At 57.7% G+C, this 23,991-nt stretch overlaps 3 protein-coding genes across 3 annotated transcripts; all 3 read left to right on the forward strand.

The window, feature by feature from the left end:
• The first annotated feature begins 378 nt into the window (after positions 1-378).
• APOA5 (apolipoprotein A5) lies at positions 379-1,954 on the forward strand. Its single transcript, XM_014884632.2, has 3 exons — positions 379-504; positions 584-692; positions 866-1,954. The coding sequence occupies exons 1-3, from the start codon at positions 456-458 to the stop codon at positions 1,842-1,844; spliced, it is 1,137 nt and encodes a 378-aa protein (XP_014740118.2). The 5' UTR covers positions 379-455; the 3' UTR covers positions 1,845-1,954.
• Positions 1,913-5,539, forward strand: ZPR1 (ZPR1 zinc finger). The gene is made up of 14 exons (XM_014884748.2): positions 1,913-2,096; positions 2,522-2,683; positions 2,835-2,925; positions 3,017-3,087; positions 3,315-3,401; positions 3,477-3,599; positions 3,668-3,721; positions 3,808-3,874; positions 4,071-4,141; positions 4,372-4,461; positions 4,565-4,675; positions 4,757-4,843; positions 4,937-5,002; positions 5,194-5,539. The coding sequence occupies exons 1-14, from the start codon at positions 1,965-1,967 to the stop codon at positions 5,326-5,328; spliced, it is 1,347 nt and encodes a 448-aa protein (XP_014740234.2). The 5' UTR covers positions 1,913-1,964; the 3' UTR covers positions 5,329-5,539.
• Positions 5,540-5,846: 307 nt separating this feature from the next.
• Positions 5,847-11,603, forward strand: BUD13 (BUD13 spliceosome associated protein). Its single transcript, XM_088177912.1, has 11 exons — positions 5,847-5,989; positions 6,193-6,283; positions 6,646-6,730; positions 6,898-6,949; positions 7,391-8,277; positions 8,413-8,477; positions 8,639-8,747; positions 9,141-9,279; positions 9,539-9,720; positions 10,065-10,146; positions 10,408-11,603. Exons 1-11 carry the CDS (start codon positions 5,868-5,870, stop codon positions 10,499-10,501), a joined length of 1,908 nt encoding a protein of 635 aa, XP_088034038.1. The 5' UTR covers positions 5,847-5,867; the 3' UTR covers positions 10,502-11,603.
• Positions 11,604-23,991: the final 12,388 nt, after the last annotated feature.

Consider the following 23,991-nt stretch of genomic DNA (forward strand, 5'->3'; position numbering starts at 1 on the left):
CCGAGCCCGGGGGGCAGCGGGCAATCAGGTGCCCGGCCCCCAGGTCACCTTCCCGGAACGTGCTCGGACCTCCACGTTGTGTTTACACGGAGTGAGGTCCAAAAAGCCTTCCCGTACCAAAGCCGCCTTATCGCCCGCTCCTCGGCCGCCCCCCGAGCCTATATAAGGGCGGCCACCGGCGGCGGGAGGGACACGGGAGGCGACCAGAGTCAGGTGAGGGGCGGGGGGCTTTAAGTTTGTGCGGCCGGAGGATCTGGGTGTGACTCCAGGTGCACAACAGCAGGGCTGCGGGGCACCCGAGGTGTTTCGGGTACCCACAGGTGTCATGGGGAACCCCAGGTGTTTTTAGAGGAGCTCCAGGCATCAAAGGGAACCCCAGGAGCCAGGTCCTTGCAGGGAGCAGGTGCAGCAGAGGCACCACCAGCCCGTGACAGCTCCTCTCCTGCAGCCCGACCATGCTGCTGAAGGCTGTGTTGCTCCTGTCCGTGCTGGCCAGCTGCCCAGGTGGGTGTGGGCAGGTGTGGGGGCTCTGCGGGCAGCAGGGCTGCATGGGCAGCAGCACGAGCCCCGCTGCTGCCCACAGTGTCCCTGGCCAAGCCGGCACAGAGCGGCCTCTGGGAGTACCTGAGCCAGCTGACGGGGGACAAGGACAGCCTGGAGCAGGGCCAGAGCAAGCTGGGCAGGGACATCACGTGAGTGCAGCACCCCTCGGGCCCCAAGAGCCACCAGCACAGCCGGGCCCTGCTCTTCTCCCCCTGGGCACAAAAGAGAAGGGCCCCGGTGGGTGTGGGCAGCTTTTATTAGGGATGTGTGGGGCACAGAGGGGCTGTGGTCACTCGGGGGTGTTGGTGACTGTCTTGTGCAGGAACCTGAAGGAAAGCATTCAGGATGGGGTCAGCTACATGGGGGACTTCCTGGAGAAGCTGTCGCCCCTGAGCAGGGGCGTGCAGCCGCGGCTCCCCGAGGACTCGGGCAGCCTGCGCAAGGCCCTGCGCAGGGAGCTGGACAGCCTCCGGGACAAGCTGTCCCCGTACGTGGACGAGGTGCACCAGCAGGTCGGGCAGCAGCTGGACGAGCTCCGGCAGCAGCTGCAGCCGCTCACGGAGGAGCTCCTGGAGCAGGTGTCCCTGCGGGCCCGGCAGCTCCGGCGGCACTTGGTGCCCAGCCGGGAGGTGACGGCCCAGCTCCTGGGCGGCGCCGACGAGCTCCAGCGCTTCATGGCTCACTACGCCGACAAGATCGCCTTCCACACGGACCAGGTGAAGGACATCTTCCACCCGTACACGGACCGGCTGCTGAGCGAGATCCACCGCAACGTGGAAGAGCTGCACCGCAGCGTGGCCCCGCACGCCCGTGCCAGCCCCGAGCAGCTCAACCAGCACATCCAGGAGCTGTCCGCCAAGCTGGCCCGCAACGCGCGGGACCTGCACCAGCAGATCCAGAAGAACCTGGAGCAGCTGAAGGCGAAGCTGAGCCTGTTGCCCGGCAGCCTCGGGGGCCCCGCGGCGCCGCCGGGCCGCTCCCGGGAGGCGCTGGCGCGGGAGGTGCAGCGGCGAGTGGAGGAGTTCCGGCAGGACACGTACGCCCAGATCCAGGCCTTCACCCGCGCCCTGGACCAGGAGACGGAGGAGATGCGGCTGAAGCTCAGCGCCCGCCCGGACCCGCCCGAGGAGCCGCTGGACGCGCCGCCGCCGCCCCTGGAGGACCTGCGGGCCCGGCTGGACGCGCTGTGGCGGGACCTGGCGCTGAGCCTGAGCGAGCGGGGCGGGGAGGGCCCCGGGAAGGGTCCCGGGGAGGCGCGGGCGGGGGTGGCGGGGCCGGGGCCGGGGCGACTCCGCGGCTGAACGCAAATAAAGGCGCCGCCATCGCGGCCCACGGGCGTCACATGACCCGCTGAGCACGTGACTGAGCCTTGCATCATCGGGCCGCGCCGCCGCGTGACCGCCACCGTCACCATCACCATCATGTCGGCGCTGGGGGCCATGGAGGCGGCGGCGGCGGGGCCTGGGGAGTCCCTGTTCCGGCCCCTCAGCGCCGAGGACGGCGATCAGCAGCCGGCAGAGATCGAGTCCCTGTGCATGAATTGCTTCCGCAACGTGAGGGGCCGGGCAGCAGAGGCCTGAGAGGATCGGGAGGCACAGAGGCCTGCAGGGGGGAGAGCAGGACAGGGTGGTCTGGGTGGATGCAGGGGCTAGGGGACACACCCCTATGTGGGTCGAGCTTAGCGTCCAGGGCTCTCCAGTGGTCGTGGAGAGGAGCAGGCAGGGCTCGGTGGGCATTCCAGAGGGATAGGGGGCGATGGGAGGCAGGAGCAAGGAAGGAACTGCCAGGGGTCACAGGTGGTCTCGGAGTAGGGGGCACTGGTGGGGTCGGGAGGGCGTTTGCAGGGACTCCTGGGGGTGGGAGGAGGTTTGAGTCAGGCAGGGTTGGGGCAGAGACGTGCCCGTGTTGGGAGGTGCTGTCAGGGCCCTGGGCCGCCACCCCCAGGATTCGGTTCCCACGAGCCCCCTCGCTGCTGCAGGGAGTGACACGGCTCCTGCTCACCAGGATCCCCTTCTTCAAAGAGATCATCGTCAGCTCCTTCTCCTGCGCCAGCTGCTCCTGGTCCAACACGGAGATCCAGTCTGCAGGCAGGATCCAGGAGCAGGGCGTGCGCTACACCCTGGCCGTCACCTCCCGCCAGGTGAGCAGGGCCTCCCCGCTCTGCTCCAGGCCCAAACCTGCACGTTCCTAAAGCAAAGGGGGCTGGGGCTAGCACCTCTCTGTGATCCCAGTGTGTGGGAGCCCCTGGATCTCTTGGGGATCCTCAGGCTGCTCCCTGGCTCTCTGTGCAGGACATGAACAGGGAGGTGGTGAAGACTGACAGTGCCTCAGCTCGAATTCCAGAGCTGGACTTTGAGATCCCTGCCTTCAGCCAGAAGGGAGGTGGGTAAATGGGAGCAGTTCTTGGGGGGCTCCCGGGCACCCCTGGGACGTGTTAATGGTGTCATCACCTCTGCCTTCTTTCTTTGCCAAGTGCTCACCACCATCGAGGGGATCATTGACAGAGCTGTGGCAGGCCTGGAGCAGGACCAGCCTGCCCGCAGGGTAAGGGGCTGGGAAGGGGAAGGGGGCTCCTCAGGGATGGAAAACACTTGGGATGTCCATCCCCTGCCCGGTGGTGTCAAACAGGGTGGGTGAGGAGAGCACTGGGGCTCTGGTCTGTGCCGTGGACACCTTTGACAGCAGCTCTGGGCTGCCCCTGCAGCAGCTGAATCCTATCCTGGGGGCCTTTTCCATTTTAAAGGATTCTGTGATTCTGTGTCCTCTTCCAGGCGGCGGACAAAGAGGTGGCAAGGAAAATAGACGAGTTCATTGGTAAACTGAGGCAGCTGAAGGAAGTCAATTCCCCCTTCACCTTTGTGAGTGCTCACAGAAGGGCAGCCCTACTTGGATGAGGGGTGCAGGATGGCTCCTCAGGCGCCCTTGTCCTGCAGATCCTGGATGATCCCTCCGGGAACAGCTTTGTGGAGAACCCTCACGCACCTCAGAGGGATGAGGCCCTGGTGGTTACTCACTACAGGAGGAGCCCCCAGCAGGCTGCTATGCTGGGGCTGGAGGTGACTGATGAGCCCCTGGCCCCTGGGGACCCCACAGCAGGGAGCAGCCGTTAACCCTTCCCTTGCAGGGAGAGGAGGTGGATGCGAAGCTGCCGGACGCTGCCGAAGACCTGAGAGATGAGGTGGGTAATGCTGCAGATCTCAGGGACACTTGGGACAGCTGCCCCAGGCTAGCTGGGACATTCTGGCTGCCCTTTCCCTCCCCCAGGTGCTGCAGTTCAACACCAACTGCCCTGAGTGCAACGCCCCGGCCAGCACCAACATGAAGTTAGTGCGTATCCTTCGAGGGTGGGCACAGGCTGGTCTCTGCATGGCCCTGGGCTCTCCCTGCTGCACCACAGGGCCGAATCAGTTCTCTCAGGTTGGGGCCTGTTGGGGTGCAGAGCTTTCTCAGGGCTGCTCACAACTCCCAGTGAGGTCCTGCCATCCCTCGGCTGCTGCTTTGATGTTTCTCTTGACTCCCTGCTCCAGAAATCCCACACTTTAAGGAAGTGATTATCATGGCCACCAACTGTGACTCCTGTGGGCACAGGACCAATGAGGTGAGCTGGAAAGAGGGCAGTGGGGGAGGGAGTGCAGTTCTGTGCCTTTGTCCTGGACAAGTGGGGCTGTTGGGGAGGGAAACGATTTGGGGGCATTGTTAGGAGGTGCTTTATGCTGGGTGGTGAGGCCCAGGTTAGGAGTGGCCTCTGGGCTGCTGGAATGAGCCCTGTTGAAGCAGTGGGGTGTGAGCTGGGTGGGAGTTGTGGAGTTCACTGCCAGGTGTTCCCAGGTGAAGTCTGGAGGAGCCATCGAACCGCAAGGCACCAGGATCACCCTCCGGATTACAGACCCTTCTGACATGACCAGGGATATCCTGAAGGTGCAGTGCCCTGGGATACTTGCCCTGGCCTCCTGTGAGCTGTGGGGAGTCTGTGGGGGCCCAGCCCTCCTCCGTGGGGCTCACAGGGTGCTGACCTTTGCAGTCAGAGACGTGCAGCGTGGAGATCCCCGAGCTGGAGTTCGAGCTGGGCATGGGAGCACTGGGGGGGAAGTTCACCACGCTGGAGGGGCTGCTGAAGGACATCCGTGACCTGGTGAGTGGTCCTGGGCCAGCCTGGGGGGGCTCAGCCCCCTCCCTGTCCCTCTTGAGGCTGGCTGCCTCATCTGCCTTGCAGGTGGAGAAGAACCCCTTCACTCTGGGAGACAGCTCCACGCCCAGCAGGACAGGGAAGCTGCAGGAGTTCATTGGGAAGCTGCAGGATGTGAGTTTACTCTGGATTTTCTGTGCTCTGCACTTCTGAGGTGCTGAAGGATTAGGACGAGCCTTAATGGCTGGATATGCTCTGTTCCTGCAGATCATCGAGGGGAAGGCCCAGGCTCACTTCATCATGGATGACCCTGCAGGCAACAGTTACCTTCAGGTACAGCCTTGTGCCCTCCCGCTGGGCTCCCTGAGCAGTCTGGGGGGGTTTTATTTCCCTGGCACGTGCTGGGATTGGATTCACAGTGGAGCTCTGGGCACGAGCAGGTTGCTGAAAGCCCTGCTGGCTTTGTGGGTGCTGAGCTTAGGCTCAGAGCCTGTGCAGTGCAGGAGCTTTCCCTGTCCCCACAGAATGTGTACGCCCCAGAAGAGGACCCGGAGCTGAGCGTGCAGCGCTACGAGCGCACCTTTGAGCAGAACGAGGAGCTGGGCCTCAACGACATGAAAACAGAGGGCTACGAGCCAGAGGTGGTCTCGGGCCGGTAGCGAGGGCCACCCCAGCTCACCCACCCCCCTTCCCCAACTGCTCCAGGGACCAGGACTTGTGTGGGGCCAGGGGAGCTGTTCCTGCCTCAGGGCAGCGGGGCTGGGCCTCGGGGCCTCCCCGTGGGGAGGTGTCATGTGAGGGGCTGATGTGCTGGGGCAGGGGGGTGGCAGTGGAGGTGACTCCCCAATAAAGCTGATTGATAAAAGTTGATGTGTTCGTGTCCCGCTGCTGTGCTTCATTCATAACCCTGGTCGCCGTGTGGCCATGGCCATAGCCCCACCCGCCACTCAAAATCTATGCCTGACCACACCCATTTCCTGATGCAACTCCATGTATGGCAATGACCACGCCCATTTTCTGCTAGAACTCCATTTATGGCGTTGACCACGCCCATCTCCCGGTAAACTCCATTTATGGTAATGACCACGCCCATTTTCTGGTATAACTCCATTTATGGCGTTGACCACGCCCATTTCCAGTCCGCCACAATCAGGCCCCGCCCCTTCCTTCCGGCGCTGGAGTTTTGCGTCAGAGCGCGATGGCGGCGCCGGGGGTGTCGAAGGCCGAGTACCTGCGGCGGTACCTGAGCGGCCCCGCCGAGCCCGCCCAGCCCCGCCGCCGCCGCAAGAAGAAACCGCCGGGCGGCACCGGCAGAGCCGGGTGAGTCCCGGGGAAAGGGAGCAGCAGGAGCGGCGCTGTGCGGTGCCCGGGTTTGGGACCTCCCCCGAGCCCGCTCCCACGAAATCCCCTGTCCAAACCCTCCCTCCGAGCCCCCCGAGGCCGGGACGCTCCCCAGGGTTCCCCCGCCGCAGATCCCCCCGTTCCTGACGGGTTCTGACGGCAGCGCCTGTCCCCGCTCCCAGGATGCGAATCGTGGATGACGATGTGAGCTGGAACAGCATCGCCGCCGCCCCGGAGAAGGAGGAAGAGGAGGACGAAGGGGACATGCCTGTGGTGAGCGGAGAGTCCCGTCAGACGCGGTCTCACATCCTCAGTCTGTTCTGATAGAGACAGAGGAGTCTCCCTTTGGGAAGAACTTGCTGAAGCGCCTCTCCCTGCCCTGTGTTTTGGTGCATTCTGCCTCAGGGATGGATAGGATTCCTGCTCGGAGCTCTGGAAGGACGAGTGAGCTCCCTGCGGATCAAAGCACTCCGTTCTTTATGTAGCCGTGTGTCCCAAGGGCCAGCACGGTGGTTCTGTGCTCCAGAACAGCTGCTGGAACGGGGCAGAGGGTCTGGGATTGCTGGGTTTAAGTGGTTGTGTCAGGATGGGAATTCTGCCTGTTGGTGAGCCCCTGGTGTTCATGGTGTGTGCAGGTGGCAGAGTTCATTGATGAGCGCCCCGAGGAGGTGAAACTCATGGAGGAATTCCGAACAAACTCCAAGTGGAAGCTTCTAGGAGGTGAGAGCAGCCCCTTCAACCCTCTCTCCCTAATATTTGGCTTCTCCAAACAACAATGCAAGTTAAAAATAATGCCAGCTAAAAAAAAGTAGCAATCCTTGAGATGCTGGAGGGCTGCTAAGCTGTGCAGAGCCCAAGTGATGGTGCTTTCAATTGTTTTCCTTCAGATGAGGACTCGCAGAGTTCGGATATTTCAGGATCTGTCAAGTCTGCCACGAGGTATGGGGGCTGCAGCCAGGAATTCTGCTTTTGTTCACTCTGCCTTTCTGGGTTTGTCTGTCTGGTTCTGCACCTTCCAGGTGCTTTGCTGGGAAATATGGGCACTTCTGAAGACCTTTCCCTGCTGGATAACCCCTGCCTGGGGCAGGGTACTGGCAGCTCTGGGTGTTTGTGACACTTCCAGGGAAATGGGCATGATGGTTCCTGTCAGTTTGAGTGATGGTAGTGGCGGGGATTTTAAAATCCAGCTCAGCTGGGATCCAGGCTGCCTTGGAGGGTTTCTGGGATGTGCTCTGGGAAGGCTGGGGCCCAGGGGTGCAGAATCCAAGTGCACAAAGCTGTTCCCAGCCTTGGCTGAATTCCCAGCTCTGCAGGTCCTGCTTTGTTTCCAAACAAACTGACCACAAAGGGAGCTCACTGTCACCTTCTCTGCCCTCACAGGCGGCGCCACGACTCCCCAGAGCCGGGGAAACACAACGGCTCCTCAGACTTCTCTCCTCCACGACGGCAGCGTCACAACACCCCTGACCCATCCCCTCCCAGGAGACAGCGCCATGACACCCCTGACCCATCCCCTCCCAGGAGACAGCGCCATGACACCCCTGACCCATCCCCTCCCAGGAGACAGCGCCATGACACCCCTGACCCATCCCCTCCCAGGAGACAGCGCCATGACACCCCTGACCCATCCCCTCCCAGGAGACAACGCCATGACACCCCTGACCCATCCCCTCCCAGGAGACAACGCCATGACACCCCTGACCCGTCCCCTCCCAGGAGACAGCGTCACAATATGCCAGACTTGTCACCTCCCAAAAGGCAGCGTCATGACACCCCAGACTTGTCACCTCCCCGGCGGCGACAGCGTCACGACACTCCCGACCCCTCACCTCCCAGGAGACAGCGCCATGATACCCCCGACCCCTCACCTCCCAGGAGACGACGTCATGACACCCCAGATCTGTCACCTCCCCGGCGGCGACAGCGTCATGACACCCCTGACCCATCCCCTCCCAGGAGACAACGTCACGACACCCCTGACCCATCCCCTCCCAGGAGACAGCGTCATGACACCCCTGACCCCTCACCTCCCAGGAGACAACGTCATGACACCCCTGACCCCTCACCTCCCAGGAGACAGCGTCATGACACCCCAGATCTGTCACCTCCCAGGAGACAGCGTCATGGCACGCCAGACTTGTCACCTCCCCGGCGGCGGCAGCGCCATGACACCCCTGACCCGTCCCCTCCCCGGCGGCAATGTCAGGATTTGTCACCTCAGAGAGAGAAGCCAGGGTCCCCAAGTGGGAAGAAGAGCCAAAGGAAAGGTGAGTGTCACACGTGGTGTCCCCCTGGGGACTCCCTGGGATCCCTGGGCAGCTGCTCCGCTGGCACAGGATCCCCTGAGCGTGATCCTCCTGGAGGAATCAGCAAATCCTCACTCTCAGATTTGTCTCTTCCAGGACGGACTTCACCCGCCCAGAAGGAGCAGCACAGGTCACGGAGTCCCCCAGGCTCTCCCAAGAAGGTAAAGGGTGTCTGTAAACTGTGCAAGTCCAGTGACTGACAAACTGGGGAAGTTTTGGTTCAAATGGAGGTAACAGGGCTGTCCCTGTGGTTTGGGTCACCCCTCGTTCTGGCTGTCCCCCTCTCAGGCAGCTGGAGCTGTGGGCTCTTTGTGCTTTTTAGGCTACCACGATGTCATCCGGGGTCAGAGCTGGCCTGGTGTCAGCTGATGTGCTGCAGAGGGAGAAGAAGGAGCTGCGGAAGCACGAGAGGAGCACCAAGCACCTGGAAGGTGGGAGTGTGGAACACAGCCCGAACCCCAGCTCCTCCTCCTCCTCTGTTAGGCCTTGGCACTGGGATGCTGATGGGGAGCATCCCTGTGGAGTTGCAGCTGCACATGCTGCTGGAAACCTTGGCCAGGGTCACTGTTCCACATGGGAGGTTCAGAGCAATGCCAGGGAAGTCACAGGGAGTGTGAAATGCTTTTCCTCTGCAAGTCTGAAGGAGCTGATGGATAATGAGAGCTCGGGGTCTGTGTGGGGCAGCAGGGAAAAGCAGGAGCTGAGATCCTGCCTGCCTTTGGGTGGCAGGCTCTTTGGGAGATTAGGACAAGCAAAAGAGAAGTCACAGTTAAAGTCATTGAATTGTTCCAAAATGTGTGACTGGAGGCATCTGTCCCCACCAGAGGAATCACGGAACGCTCAGACCGTGTTCCGAGACAAGTCAGGCCGCAAGAGGAACCTGGCCCAGGAGCAGCTGGAGCAGAAGCTGAAGGCTGAGGCAGAGGCCAAGAGAGAAGAGCAATATGCCAAGTGGGGAAAAGGGTGAGTAAGGGACTCCTAAGCACAGTCCTTGGGCCTCCCATATCCTGGTTTCAGTTTGGATCTGCTAACAGACCAGTGCTGTTGCATTTCACTTCATTCTGAGGTTGAGCCTGGGACCAGCACGTGCCCCTTCCTTTGCTGGAGGTGCTTTGGGAATGCTGCACAGGCAGTGGGAGCTCAGGGGTGTGACCCATCCTGCAAATTGAGCAAATCCCATGGAGTGATGGCCTGGGTTTGGGTGACACTGTGTGTTTTCCAGGCTGGCACAGGAGAGGCAGCAACAGCAGAACGTGGAGGATGCAGTTAAGGAGATGCAGAAGCCCTTGGCCCGTTACATCGATGACCAGGACCTGGATCGAATGCTGAGGGAACAGGAGAGGGAAGGAGACCCCATGGCTGCTCTCATCAAGAAGAGGAAGGCCAAGGAGAACAAGGAGAAAGGTTTGGCTCTGGAATGCACCTGTGTGTGGTTTAGGGTTTATTTCAGTGCAGAAATGCAGCTGCAGTTCAGTAAATAGCCAAAGGCTGCTGGAGCAGCTGAGTCCTGGGGGACTTCTGGACTCTCTGGAGTTACTGGCTTGTTACCAGTAACAGTTACAGGAGTTGTTAGCTGGGAGAGCAGGGCTGGTGACTGAAAACTCAGCAGTTTGTCACAGTGAGCCTTTGGGAGTTGTAGCTGGCTGTCAGGTGCTCTCTACCTGTACCCACTGCGGACACCTCCTGGGTGGGTGAGGATGTGACCACCTGGCTGTGCTGAAAACAACTGTTCTGCTTTTGTGTTCCAGAAAAGCCCAGGTACAAGGGACCAGCACCTCCACTCAACAGGTTTAACATCTGGCCTGGGCATCGCTGGGATGGTGTGGACAGGTACTTGTTCCTGTAGGAATAACAGTAAAAATGAAGGAGTTTTGCTTCAGGGAGTTCCCAGTTACGGGATGAGTGAGGGTGTTGGCAGCTGGAAGGCTGATTGGATTCACTTACAAATGGGTGATGGGACAGATGGGACAAGGGGAGGTGGGGAACTTCAGAGGCATCAACTCTGGCTAACCACAGGTCCAGATGGAAACTGAGCCAGAGTAAATGAGTGGAAGACTTGTATGGTCAGTGTCACTTGGTGTCCCTTTGCAGGTCCAACGGGTTCGAGCAGCAGCGCTTTGCCCGCATTGCCAACAAGAAGGCAGTGCAGGAGCTCGCCTACAAGTGGAGTGTGGAGGACATGTAGGGGAGAGCTCCTGCAGGGACCCACAGGCACCACCGGCTGCCAGAGCCCTGGGGAATGGCTGCTCTCCCTGGAACAAGCCCAGTCCTCAGCATTCAGCAGCCCACTGGACCATCTTCCAACAGGCAAGGCTGGATTTCCCTGCCAGCCAGAGCCTCCATCTCTCTGGGGAGGTCACCGGCTTCTCGTTTGTTTTCTAACAAACTTCTGTTCTATGCCAAATGTTTTGACCTCTGAGGGCAGTTCCGAAGTCTTCAAGTGTCCTAAATCTCAGGTGAAAAATCTGCTGAACGCTTGGGCTTGGGAGAGTTACCCTCATGCAGTGGGTCAGTCTGCTCCAGAACTCAGGTTAAGTTGAACTTCTGAACTTCTGTTAAGTTTATGCAGTTATTTTGCCATGTAGATCCCAGAGTCACCGACGTGCAGGAAAGTTCAAACTCAGCTTCTCCTGACCCTGTCCAAACTGGAAACTGAGCAGGGAATGCTCTGGCACTGGAAGAGCGACCTGCAGTGCTGCATTGGGCAGCAAGATCTTCAGGAGCCTCAGCAATTCTTCAGGGGTCCATTTCTAGTGGAAGTAATAAATGTGTGGAGAATTAGGACTTAAGACCTGGAATTGCTTCCCTCATAGTTCGAAGCAGCTGGTCCCCCCAGACCTCTCAGGGTTTGGGGCTGATCTTGGCACTTCCCCCACGCTGCTGCCTGGGGCTCGCTCTGGTGGGAGGTGTCACAACCCTTCCTTCTCCTGTGGTCACATTTGTCAGTCTCAGAGCTGGAGGCTGGGCAGAGCTTCCCTTAACCCCTGTGTGCCAGAAAGCACTTGTGGAAATAAATACAGTTGTTCTTGTTGAACAGGGAGCAGGGATGAAATGCAGGCAGCAGTTTCCATGGAGATGCCTTGGCTGCAGCAGTGGGCAGGGGCAGGATCGCTCTTTTCAGGGATTCTCCAGCGTTGGGAGGGCCGTGGGTGGGAGGGATAACATCAAAGTCTGTTCTGGAGTGCCAGACTCTTGGGACTTCCCTGTTTTTCATCCCTGTGTAACATTTCCACAGCCCTGGAATTGGTGTGTTCACCTGTAAATAACAGCTCTCTTTTTGTACTCCATTCTGTGTGGTGGTGGTTTTTCCAGGGTGGGTGAACCATTCCCAGCCCTGTTGCACGTGCTGGGCAGGGAGGGGGTTTGGGAGCAGGGGTGGTGGTGTGAGGTGGCCGTGCCTTTCCAGCCAGGTGCTTCCAGTTGTGTTTCCCCCTTCTGTCACCAAGGCCCTGTTCCATTTCCCCCTGTAACCTGAGGCAGCTGCAGCCTCGGCAAGTGCAGTTCCACTTGACACGTTCGTTTTTGCTCTCACTTAATCTGAGTGCTGCTGGAGATGTAAAGAACCTGCTGTGGAATGATTGGATTCGCCCTCATGAGCAGAGCTGGATGCTGGTACCTTCCTCACCTGCTTGGTGACAGTGGCTGCTCTTGCAGAGCCACAGATGCCAGCAGCTGGCTCGTGTCACACTTGGGACTGTAAGCTGCTCTTAAGGAGGAAAAGCACTTTTAAATGTTGGCAAGCACTAAACAGAATGTGCTTAGGACCTGAAAATAGCATCAGGTTCTTCTCTTTGAGCTGATTTTGAAGGTTGAGGTTTTAAAATTTTAGAGGTACTGCCCTGGGGACCTCCTTGTTCATCACAATGCTGGTTTTATACATCTGTTACTTGTTCACTACCAGGTATTTTATTTTTAAGAGATAATCTGTGAGGAAAGGGGGGGCTCACGTGATGAACTCCCTGATCCCATTCCCGTGTGCTGCCTGGGGAGAAGGGAGCTGGGTTTGTCCCTGTGCCCTTGGTCTGCATCCCACATCTCCTGTCCCAGCTGTGGCCTTGTCTGAGCAGTTCTGGCAGCAAAGCAATTGGAAAACACTGCAGGATCCTCTGGAGCGAGCTGGGTGATGGAGATGGAGCAGTGACACCGGGACTGGATCTCTTCATTAGTGGTTCTGGAAGGGCAGAGCCCTCGTCTTGGCATCGAGCAGCAACTTTGATTAGCTTTAACCCAAAAAAATGAATATTAAAATCTTAATTTAATTTAAACCACTGTCATTCACAGTCATGGCAAACAGCAAGCAGAGTAATTATTATGCAAATGAGACAGATAGAAAAATGATTAATAATTGCGCAAATTAAAAATTATTGTAAACATCCTGTGACTGGTGATAAGTCGGGGAGGAGCGTGCGGGGGAGGCAGCGGGGCTCAGCCACCTCCTGCATCTCCATTTCCTCATTAGTGGGAGCAGCAAACGAGGAGCCCAGCGGTGCCTGGGGGAGGCTGGGCCAGGCTGGAATCTGCCCCCGCTTGTCTTCACTGGGAGAAAAGCTGCGTTTAAGCCATTTTCCCCCTTTGTGGAGTCCCTGTGCTCCTGCCACTGCCTGCGTGTCCCCCTGGAGCCTGCCAGGGGATCCCGGCACATTCCCCGTCCCTGCTAACGACCCTCACAGCTCCCCCCAGCAATTACAGAGCTGATTTCTCTGGTGTTTCTCTGCTAATTGCACAGCTGTATTTTTCCCCCCTGTTTTCCTTTTATGCTTTTTCCAGGGAGCAGGGTAATTCCAATCCCAGGCTCTCGTCGGCTCCTGGGCTTCCATGGGCACTGCTCGTGTCAAGGACGAGCAATTAAAGCCTGGCCTCGCGCAGCGTAATTAGATTTTTGTTGATGAGCTCGTGGTAATGTGTTTAGTTTAGATTAAGAGCTTAATTCCTGGGGTGTGACACTGCCTGTCCCCTGTGCCCACAGGAATGGGGCTGGTGGGAGGGGTGGTCCTGGGAGAGGACCCTCAGCCCCCCTGCCTCTCCTGTCACCTGTCCTGTCACCTGTCCTGTCACCTGTCCCCACAAAGGTGAATGTGGCCTCCCCCCCCAGCTGCCTCTTGGCTGTTGTTTTTTTAAAGTGGGTTTTGGCAGCGTTGTGTTATTGCTCTGTTTCCTGCTGAGTTCTATTATTTTTTAATTAAAAAGAGCCTGAGATTTGTCATTTAATGTCTCTCTAAGCGGCAGCAGCTCCAGGTCATGGGTGCTCGGTGGAGCTGGTGCCAGTTGGAGAGACAGGGTGGATTTTAGGTGGTTCCCTAAATCATCCCGGGCTTCCAGCACGGGGCACCTGGGTGTGGGGGCACAGTGGGGTCCCCCCAGGCACAGCCACCCCTTTGCTTTCTGGGGAAGAAGAGTTTTCCCTGGTGACTCCATCCCACAGCGGGGCTGGGAATGAGGATCCCTGAGACTGGCAGGTTAGTGATTGTATATGCATATGTGCACTTTCCCTAATTATGGAATAATTAGGGACACGCAGAGATAAAAATTACTAATAATATTTACTCTAGACTCTATTTTTTTTCAATAACCTCTCTCTCTCTTCCTCCTTCACCGAGTCTTGGTGGAAATAACTTTGCAGATCCCAGCTAATGAATATTTGTAAATGCAAGAACATTCGGCGCCGGAATATCCAGAGGGCATCCTCTCTCTGCCTTGTAATTTTTTTTTCACCAGATATTTAATATTTATGGTTCCACAGCCTCGTGAATAAAGAGCCACACGCAAACCCCCAGGAGCTCGGGGGCCGGGATATTTATGGTGCTTCCTCTTTTCCTTTTCAATTACGAAGACACCTCACATAATTAAGTGCTAATAACCTTGTTAATCTAAAATTGATACTCTTTCTCCTGGCTATCTCTTAATAGAATTAAAAACAGATTAATAATCAAGGCTAGGAGACGTTGTATGGGGTTCAGAGAGAGGGGGCCACGCTCCAGCCCCTCCCGGTGCTCCTGGGAGCTGGAGCTGGGTTGGGATCGGCAGCACCAGGAAAAGGGCTGGCACCGAGGTGTGTTTTCCCCCGTGATCTTTACACAGCTTAAATTTTAAAGACAAACAGCCATGTAACACCGTCTCCTAATGAAACTATTTTATGTTAATTAATTATGTATCAAGGCTCATTTTCATGCGCTGCCCGGCTCCGCTTCCCCTCCGCCGAGCCTTTGATCTGTCAGAGGCTAAACGGGAGATAAATAATCAAATTGAGAGGCAGCCTGGATGGAAATAAACATGTTTTAGATGCGTTATCTGGCGGGCAGAGCAAGGCCCTGGGTAATGGGGCTCAGGGTTCAGCCATGCCCGGCTGCACACGCGGGGTGTGGGAAGTTTCCCGTGCCTGTGTCCCTGCGGCCACCCCTGGGGACAGCACCGTGTCCCTGTCATCAATGGGGTCTCTCTAAGTGTCTGCTTGTCCTCCCTGGGAGCACTGAACTGATGAAGAATTAAAACTCTGCAGCATTTCTTTCTTCCAGCCTGTCCTGGTTTAGGATGCCCTTTACCTGTGCCTTCACCTGTGCGGGGCAGCAGCGAGGAGGGAGCAGCCCCGCGTGGCTTCCGTGGCTCATCCTCGCCAGGACAGCAGCGTGTGCTCCTCTGGCTGTGCCAGGTGCGAGTCCAGCCCCGGGGCCGGTGCCCAGCGGGGCCAGCCGGGGCTCTGGGCACGGGCACGGGTCCCGCTGAAGCCGCCAGCCCCGGGCACCCGGCCGTGCCTGTGCCCACCCCGGCGTGTCCCGCAGGCGAAGCCGAGCACGGAGCAATCAAAGGCAGCGCTCAGAGAGCCTCGTCCCCTCCAGTCTTGCCCCGGGCCCTGCCTTTGGGCTTCTGAAGGCTCTGCTCCAGCGGTGTCAGTTCTCATTAATCCACACATCAAAGCCGGAGCTGCCAAACATCCTTGGGAGGCTGTGGGGATCCCTCAGCAGCGCGGCAGAGGGGAGGCAGTGGTGCAGGGGGGCTCAGGGGTGGCACGGCAGGGTCCCTTGGAGCAGGAGGGGGACTTTGACCCTCTGGCTTTGCCCACGGAGCCCCGAGGGAGCTGCCAGGGGCTGCTGGGGAAGGTGTGGGGTGTCCCTGAGCAAGGATGTGAAATAACAGGGCATGGCACTCAGTGCTCTGCTCTGGCTGACAACGTGCTGATCACTCAGACGATCACCTGATGATCTTGGAAGTCTTTTCAAACCGAAATGATTCCGTGGTTCTGCGAAGAAAAGGCCCTCCTGCAGCAGCATCTCCCATGTGTCATGTGTGTGCAAGCAAGGAAAAAAGAGATTTAGCAAGAAAACACCCACAAAAACAAAGCAGAGAAGGTGCTGCTGCACTCTGCAGAGTGCCATTTGCCTGCCAAGGTCCTCTCCGTGCCGCTGTCGCTGCAGACTGGGATTCCCTGCTCGGCTCTGCCGTGGCTCAGCATCCTGCCAGTGAGCTAATCAGGTCAATGCATTTTTAACGGGGCATAGGAAATCTTTATATTTTTTGTCAGGCTCATTCTTCTCCCCTGTCTCTCTGTGGGGGCTGAATTATTTAATGCTGAATATCAAGCAGGGCCGGTTTCCCTGTGCCGGCTGCTGACGGTGCATTTTAGTGCTGCTGAGATTGGCAGGTGGCTGTGCTCCGAGCCGGGCCCAGGGGGAACCCGCTGCAGCAGCAGATTACCTGCTTGCAGCCAGATTTATGGCATAACTTGGGTCCTTCTGGGCATCTGAACAAGCAGGTTTAATAATAGGTTTGGAGAAGGGAGGAGCAGTGCCAGAACAGGGTGCTCACAAATCACACCATCCCATCTCCCTAGTCCATCTGTGCGCAGTGACAACATCAGCTGGAGTTTGGGTGTTGATTTCCAGGCTGGGGAAAGCTGGGAGAGCAGAGCAGGATGCCAGGGGATCCAGCAGATCCCTGGTTTGGGGCACCATGGTGGGCAGGGCTGGCCCGGGATGGGGTGGCAGGGAACGTGTGGCAGCGGGCACAGGTCGTGTGTGGCGAGGAGCACCCGTGGGCACACAAACACAAAGGGCTGGTTTGTGTATCGGGGTTTATCTTTCCCATTAATGGCTTTCTAAATTGGTGGCAGTGGAGCAAAAAACCCAATCTGAACTCGGAGCATGCATGATTACTATTGTAATAACCTTGGCTAATAAGAATATGATGTGGTGTTAGGCTGGGAAAGAAAACACATTTCTCATTAGCTTTTTGATTAATTACTCCACATAATTTCCTAGGGGGACATGCCTGGGACTGATTGCCTTTGCTTTTGACGCGTGGAAGTGGTTTACCTTAAGTTAATAATTTTCTCGGTGACATTTTAATGGCAGGCCTCAATTAATCTCCAGTCATTGGGCAAAGGCCAGGCCCTCAGGATGCCCTCGCTCCTCTGGGGCTCAGGGCACCCCCTTTGCCCACTCTGCTCCAGGACAGGGCAGAGGAGCTGCCTGGGGGGGAGTGTTAAGGTCAGGGTTGGGCAACCCTTGGCAGAGGTTTGGGCTCCAAGATCCTGCCCTGCCCCGCCCCACACGTGATGCTCCGGCTTCTCAGGGCTTTAAACACCTGGGAATGCAGCAGCTGTGCAGCCCTGTCCTCTCCCAGCACTGCCAGGGATCCAGCTGTTCCCAGGCAGATGTTTACATGGCCTGGAAGCGACCGATTTCCTTCCGCACGTTACAATATAAATATTTCACAGGAGCTAAAATATTCAACACTTGTTTGATGTTGCCACATGGAGCGGGATCAAATGAGGGTGGGAAGGAGGGGAAAACAGGAGAGGGGAGCAAGCAGAGACTCATTTGTTTCCCTGCCTGGAAATGGAGTGGTGCTGCATATTTCTGCATCAGGAAATCACCCAGAACAGTGATCTCTGCTCATTGCTCCTGGAGCAGGTGCTTGGCTGGTGCAGCTCTGTGCAGCCTGGGTGGGACTGTCCCAGGGGCTCATCCCACACCTGGAATGTGCATCCCACGTCCCAGGTGCATCCAAAATCTGCCCTGCACTCCCCATCCGAGCCTGTGATCCACACAAACTTTAAAACGTGGGCAGGTCCAGCCAAACTCCTGCTACATGAAATGTCAGGGTACTTCCAGGCCTTGCCCTGCCATCCTGGCATTCCTGGGGCTGTTGCCTTGGTGCTGGGGTGGAGGGATGGGGATGTGGGTGGGCAGCACCCCTGGGCACGCTCACCTGGGGCAGGTGCTGGCCGGGAGGAGAAGAGCCAACAATATTTATGTTTCCATCCAAATGCATGGATCAAAGCTGACATTTTAATCTGTTCAACAACATCTCAAGGATAAAAAAGTTGCAGGCAAATCACAGGCCTAAATTGGTAATATATTTCTGCTTGTCAGTTGACAAATCACTTTACAAACCCCTTCTGCATCTTCCCACCGTCCCTGAGTGTGTTGGTTTGGGATGTTCCCGCCTTCATCCCTCGGTGTTGTGGTGTTTGTGCCACACTCCTGCTCAGGAGGGATGTGCTGGGAGCCCAGGACAGGGTTTGGCAGCAGTTGGGTGAGATGGGGCTGCTCAGGTTCCCTCCCTGGCCCAAGCCAGTGTTTTTTCACTCACATTTCACTCCCCTTCACAGCCATAGCGTGGCTGGGGCCGGGCTCACTGCAGCCCACCGTGGTGATCACGGCTTATCATCCCTGTGGCTGCAGCCCAGATTCCAGAGCAGCAGCCAAGGAGTCCCTGCCAGACACGGCTCAGAGCAGAGGGATCCTGTGGGGAGACAGCACTCAGTGCCAAGGGGCTTTTCTGCCTTGACTTCTTTTTATTGAGTTTCTTTTCCTCTTCTTTCTCTCTCCTGGTCAGTGCCAGTCCGAGTTGATGAATTATCCCAATATATATTCTGTCTGGAAAGAAAACACATATCATATGTATCTTTGACAAGTTATTATTCTTCTTTATCAGAATATGTGTGCATCCAGCCTCGCCATAACTCACCCTCCGCGGCGCCCGTGGATCCGGGCGGGAGCGGCTCCCGATCCCCAGCGCTGGGTGACCCTGGTGGGATGCTCCGGGACGGGGGGACAGCCAGGGCACCGCGTGCCTCCGCCTGCCAGCCGGGGAGGGGGCCTGGGCGGAGGCGACAGCACCACGTCGAGCTAATTCAGCGCCTGCCTCACCTCCAGCTGATTGCCGCAAATTAAATTTCACGCCAATGAGCCGGAGGAGCCGGCGTGCGGCGCGGCAGCGAGGGGGGAGAGGGGAGGCTGGTGCGGGCACGCTGCAGAGCTGGCACAGCCTCCTGTGGTGCCTGTCCGTGCCCCTGCGCTGCCTCTGTCCCCCTGTGCTGGCCCTGAGCCCCCCACAGCCCGTCCTGCCCAGTTCCCCTCTGCCCCTGCCCCTCCAGGGGCTGCGCCTCGGGTTGGGCAAAAATCAGTTGGCAGATGAGCGAGCAAACACCCGTGGCTGTTCCTGCCCGGAATGACAGCCCCAGGCTCTGGAATGAAGCCCAGCGGGAGAGCAGCTCTGCTCCGCAGTGGGGGGACAGGGCACGGAGCCGGCCCCGGGGTGCTCGGGATGCTCGGGGTGCGGGGTGGGCTCTGACAGGTGCGATCCGTGCAGGTGTGCTGTGCAGGGCTGCGAGCAGCGGGAGTGCTCCCATCCCCACTGCAGTGCCTTTCATGTCGGACTTATTAAGATAATAACTGCTCCATCTCCGCCGGTTTGAAACATGATCTAATAGGAATCTTACAACAAAAGTTGCCAAGCAGCCAGGCCAGGATTTACTAATAGACTCCGAGCGTGCTGTAACTGAGATGGAAATTAATTTAGTGATTAGGAGATTAATAAATGGAGCAGAGCATATCCTTTCCTTTAAAGGCCGGGAGGAAGCATTGGGATGTGGCATTCCCGTGGTGCCTTCATGGGAAGTGTTCAACTCTTTAATCTCGACGCTTCCTTCCAGGCTCTGGGGCGAGGCTGCAGGAGAAGCTGTGCTGCCTCATTTTTCTATTAAATCCCATCTTCCTCCCCAGGTGTTTGTTAGCATTCTTTTGTCTTCACAGACACCTGAGCCTGGCACTTGGGGAGGAAAATCCCGATCCACCCCCTCACCTCCAAGCCGCCTGAATCCGGGACAGCGGCAGCGCTGGGAGCACATGGAGGGAGAGAGGGAGCGGAGCCTTGCAGCCTGCCCCTCTTTATTGCTGTTGGTTCTGCTCGGCAGCAGCTGTGCATCCATATTTATTGAGGGGAAGGGAAGGAAAACTGTCGGTAATCCCAGGGAAGTGGAACATCTTGTAATTACCCGGGCAGCTCGGCTGGCGTGGGCACACACGGGCTCCGGGAGCTCTGGGTCACCCAGAAGGGCAGGCAGGCAAGGTGGGATGTTAAACACGCTCTGAGCATTGCAGGGGGAAAAGGATCCATGTACGAGTGGGGACCTCCTGCCCCGTGGCTCCTTGGCTGGGCTGAGGTGAGAGCTGCTTCCCTCCCCGAAATGCTGTTGGGACCAAAGGCTGGGGTGGGAGGGGTTGAGTGACAGGGAATCTGATCGTTCCCTGGCTGTGCTGGAGCAGTGGAAGAGTGGGTGAGGTGGGAAGCAGGAGGGAAATGCAAATGGTTTGAGGGCACGAGATGCCCCTGCACCCCGGGTACCTCTGGGGCAGGAAATGGAGCCCAGGCCACCAAGAGAGCTGGCAGCTCCTCTCTGCTGCCATTTCCAGAGGGCAAAACGTGATCTCTTACAGATGCTGATAAGGTTTCTGAGCCAGGGCAGGGGTGTGAGATGAAGGGGAGCGTGTGTGTGCATTTCTTCTCCCTCTCTTTTTCCTCCCCTCGCTATCTCCAGCATAGCCTTGCAAGAAGAAAAGCTTGTGGGCATCTGTGCTTCGCCTTTGCCTTCCCTGGGGACCATCAATATGCAGGGACTGTTACCTGGGCAGGGACCTTTCCCTCTGTTCCCTCAAGGTCACGGCAGGAGCTCCTGGCTGCCGAGGATGGTCCTGGAGCAGAGCAGGGATGCTTGGGCAGAATGTGCTGTCCTGGAAGAGGAGGAGGATTAGGATGGGTTCGTGTTGGGTTCATGCTGAGTGCAGCCAGGCTCCGGGACCCGCTCCCAAATCCTTGGTGCAGTATTTTCCCAGTGGGAAATCCACTCTCCTGCCCTCAGGGAGTGAAGGTGGGCGGACAGCATCCCTGCCGAGGACATGGTTTCTGTCCATCCCTGCTCCCCAGCTCCTGGCACTGGGATGAAGGCAAATATTTGGAGAACAGCAGAGCCCGGCTTGCTTCAGACAGAGCCGCAGCCTCTCAGAGGCTGGGATTAATTTGAAGGAATTTACTGGTGGGGTTTGTGGCAGAGAGAACAGTTTGCTTATTTCACACTCGTATGGCCACCTGCTACGAACTGTTTGTTCAGTTTCAAATTCTTTAATTAAAATCAACATAAAACAGATTGAAAACATCCCAAGAAGGGGATGCTTGATTTGCTGGAGGATATTGCAGCAAACGAGCCAAAGCACTTAGAAGACTCCGGATCACGGGAAGCGCCCTGGGCGGACACTCAGGTCTGCCTGGGCCACCGGCCTGGGGTTGGGGACAGGTGGCCTTGGGGCATCTCAGCCTCATCCCCGAGGTGATCTGGACGTGCTGCCTCCTCCTTTAGCCGGATTCCCTTCCCAGCGTGGCCGTCCTGGCAGAGCCCGGCTCGGCGGGCGCAGGCGCGCGGTGGCGGCTCAGCCCTTGGAGCTGATCAGAGCCCTCCTCCAACAAACATCAAAGCTTCAATTAACAGGGGCCGCGTGCGACCCTCTTGCAGAGCGCAGATAAGAATAGAAATTTCCCTTGGAAAACGGATTTGTGTTTGGCTGCGTGTGCCGGGCGGTAAATGACCTGCTCGGCGCGGCACCGGAGAGGGGACGGGGACAATTACGGTGCTCATTGGGAGCCGGTTATCTGAAGGAAACAGGCGCGCTGCTATTTAGCTGTCTAATATCCCAGTGGGAGGGGAGGCGGAATTAAAACCCGTCTCTTTTCAGAGCCATTTCAATCTGAAGGATTCTTCCTTTATGCGGTGGCTTTTCATTTCAAGGGGCTTCTTCCTCTCTCCCAGGCCCTGGTTTGCGTGTGGCCGCCTGCAATGGAGAAGGACGGCGAGGGGAAGGAGGGCTGGGCTGGGGCTGCACCCTGACATGCAGCCTCGGGATGCTCGGGGAGCGGGAGCAGCCTCTTCATGGATTTCTCCAGCATCTCCCGCTCCCATCCCGGCGAAACAATAACAACCACACGGTGTGGAAAGTTAATCCAGAGCCAGACGGGCGTTTTAATCACTGGAAAGGTTAAAACAAGCCCTCCCTGGCTGTGCAGGGCTCCCGCCAGCTCCCGCGCTCCTGCGGGCCTGTGAGACCCAGAGCACCATGACTGTATTGATTCAATTATTCTCTACAATGTAATACTCTGCATTTGTGTGATAGCAACAAACAGAGTTGAAAGACATACAAAAATAAATGATCTGAAAGTTAATATGGCTGAATGAGCAGCTCTGAATGAGGGGAGAGCGCTTTGGTTTTACATTGTGGAATCAATGGTGTGCAGAACAATGTCCTCCCTTCCCCGGGGCCCCGGGGGCCCTGCCTCAATCGATCACTATGCAAATTAATTGAATTCATGAAACCTGCATCGCTGGGTAATTGATGCTTCTTATAATTACCTCCGAGTTATGAGCTTTTAGGGGATTTCATTGATCCCTGCTCGGGGACGGGGCCAGGGCAGGTTCCAGGGGTGAGGCTGAGGCTCACTGGGATCTCCAGGTGTGACAACCACTGCCCAGAGCCAGAGGGATTTCCAAAGCCTGGGTGCTGTGAGGATGCAGCCCCTTGGGAAAGCACCTTCCCCTCCTGGGGAACCAGAGGTGGCAGTGACAGAGGTGGCAGTGACAGGTGCCACAGGTGCCACAGGAGCACATGGCCAGGCCAGCCATGCCCGGCTGCTGGATCGTGGGAATGAACAGGTTGTATCCAAAGGAATAATAGGCTTATACAGTGCATTATTTAAGAAAAAGGGACAGGCAATTGAGCTCTGCAGACTAATTAGATTAAATTGATGAGCTCATCAGTATTGTGTGTAATTAAGATCAGAGCTAATTGCGGCTGTTTGATGCCCTGCGTTACCCGAGGTGTCCCTTGCCCGGTAGTGGGAAGTGGCTGCACTCCCTGGGCTTCTGCTCCCTCCAGGGAAGAGCAAGGGACGTGTGACTGTGCCCAGTTCCTGCCGAGCTGGGGGCCAGGCAGGAGGGAATCCGGAGGTTGGAGCGAAGAGCTTTGTGCCAAAGGGAAGGAGCAAAGAGGGAGTGGGATGGAGTGGACGGAAAGTTAGAGAAGCAGAAGCCGGCTCAGGTCCCAAGGGAGCCGCAGCCATTGTTTGCTCTGGAGGATGGACAGGATTTATCCAGACGGGCGCTGCTTCACGACATGGACAGTTCTGGCTGTGGTGTGGCGGCCAGAGCAGCCTGGGTACAGCTTTTATTCCTGCTCTTCCCTGCTCCTGCCTGATCTTTCCTCTTGCTCCTGCACCACCGCCTCCTCCCCGCTTCTCTCCCTTTATCCTCCCACCTCGCTTCTCTCTCCCGCTGTCTCACCTGCCTCCCCCTCCTGCTCCCCCTCCCTGGCACGGATTCTCCTCAGAAGCGCTCTGTGCCCCTCCAGGCCCTGCACGGGCTCCATTCCCGGCCCTCTGCCCAGCTTTGGGAAGGGGCTCCCCCCCGAGCCTCTCTGCGAGGTTCCCCTCCCTCTGCCCGCCCCGGCACCGCGCTCCCTCCGCTTCGGGCTCCTTGTCTCCGTCTCCAAGGTTACACCAACCGCTTCCCGCTCCTCTCCTGAGCTCCCAGCGGGATTTCCCGATGCTGTTCACCAGTTGGGTTTTGTTCCTCACTGCCTTTCCCAGTTCTCCCGCACCTTTCTGCATCCTGACACTTCATCCTCCCTTGGAGAGCTTGCACCTGACTGAAGGGAGGGCAGGACTTGGCAGCACCTTCTGTCCAGAGAAATTCCCCCTTAACTCAGGGCTGAGCATCCAGGACCACTCCAGGGCATCCTGGCTGAGCTGGCGGCCCTCGGGGAGACCCCGGGCAGCTCTCCCGAGGCGGGGTGGGTTCCAGCGGGGGCTGCCTTCGGAGAGCGGCTCATCCTGCTGGGAATCAACCACCAAACGTGAACATCCAGCATTTCTTTCTTTATTGCTGCCTGCCGTGGCAGCTGTGGGCACAGGAGCAGGCTCAGCCCGCGGACAGGAGCCCTGAGTCCCTCTCTGCCTGTCCCCTCGTCACAGTGCGGCTCCCCAGGGCTGGAATGGGGCTGGGAGTCCTTGCAGACCCCCCCGCAGCAGGTGTCCCCACGGCACACCCCTTCTGGGCGAGCATTTAGGGACAGCGGCTCGCTGTGATGACAGGAGGTTTAACTCTAATCCTTTCTGCGGGGCTCTTCGGTTCTGACAGCCTGGAAAGTGACTGGGGGTGGGGCAAGCAAGCAAACCCCAAACCCCTTCCCAGATGTACGAGCAGCCTGAAATATCTCCGGCTTCTCTCTCTGCAGTAACTGGAGGGAACAGGAGCAGATGTTTATAGGTCACGCCTCTGGTTTTTCCCTTTCTGTTCAACCAAGTGTTTGTTTTTCTCCGGTTCCTCCTGCTAGTGGGGATCCGCACTGTCCC

The sequence above is a fragment of the Sturnus vulgaris genome, chromosome 23, assembly GCF_052056855.1.
Source record: "Sturnus vulgaris isolate bStuVul1 chromosome 23, bStuVul1.hap1, whole genome shotgun sequence".
In the NCBI taxonomy this organism is placed as follows: domain Eukaryota; kingdom Metazoa; phylum Chordata; class Aves; order Passeriformes; family Sturnidae; genus Sturnus; species Sturnus vulgaris.

Bases quoted from the DNA above. Each gene is read 5' to 3' on its own strand.
- APOA5 (XM_014884632.2), top strand. From the start codon at position 456: ATGCTGCTGAAGGCTGTGTTGCTCCTGTCCGTGCTGGCCAGCTGCCCA. The intron at 505-583 runs GTGGGTGTGGGC...TGCTGCCCACAG, and splicing joins CGTGCTGGCCAGCTGCCCAG to TGTCCCTGGCCAAGCCGGCA. The intron at 693-865 runs GTGAGTGCAGCA...TGTCTTGTGCAG, and splicing joins AAGCTGGGCAGGGACATCAC to GAACCTGAAGGAAAGCATTC.
- BUD13 (XM_088177912.1), top strand. From the start codon at position 5,868: ATGGCGGCGCCGGGGGTGTCGAAGGCCGAGTACCTGCGGCGGTACCTG. The intron at 8,278-8,412 runs GTGAGTGTCACA...TGTCTCTTCCAG, and splicing joins GAAGAAGAGCCAAAGGAAAG to GACGGACTTCACCCGCCCAG. The intron at 8,748-9,140 runs GTGGGAGTGTGG...TGTCCCCACCAG, and splicing joins GAGCACCAAGCACCTGGAAG to AGGAATCACGGAACGCTCAG.
- ZPR1 (XM_014884748.2), top strand. From the start codon at position 1,965: ATGTCGGCGCTGGGGGCCATGGAGGCGGCGGCGGCGGGGCCTGGGGAG. The intron at 3,088-3,314 runs GTAAGGGGCTGG...GTCCTCTTCCAG, and splicing joins AGGACCAGCCTGCCCGCAGG to GCGGCGGACAAAGAGGTGGC. The intron at 4,844-4,936 runs GTGAGTTTACTC...CTGTTCCTGCAG, and splicing joins TCATTGGGAAGCTGCAGGAT to ATCATCGAGGGGAAGGCCCA.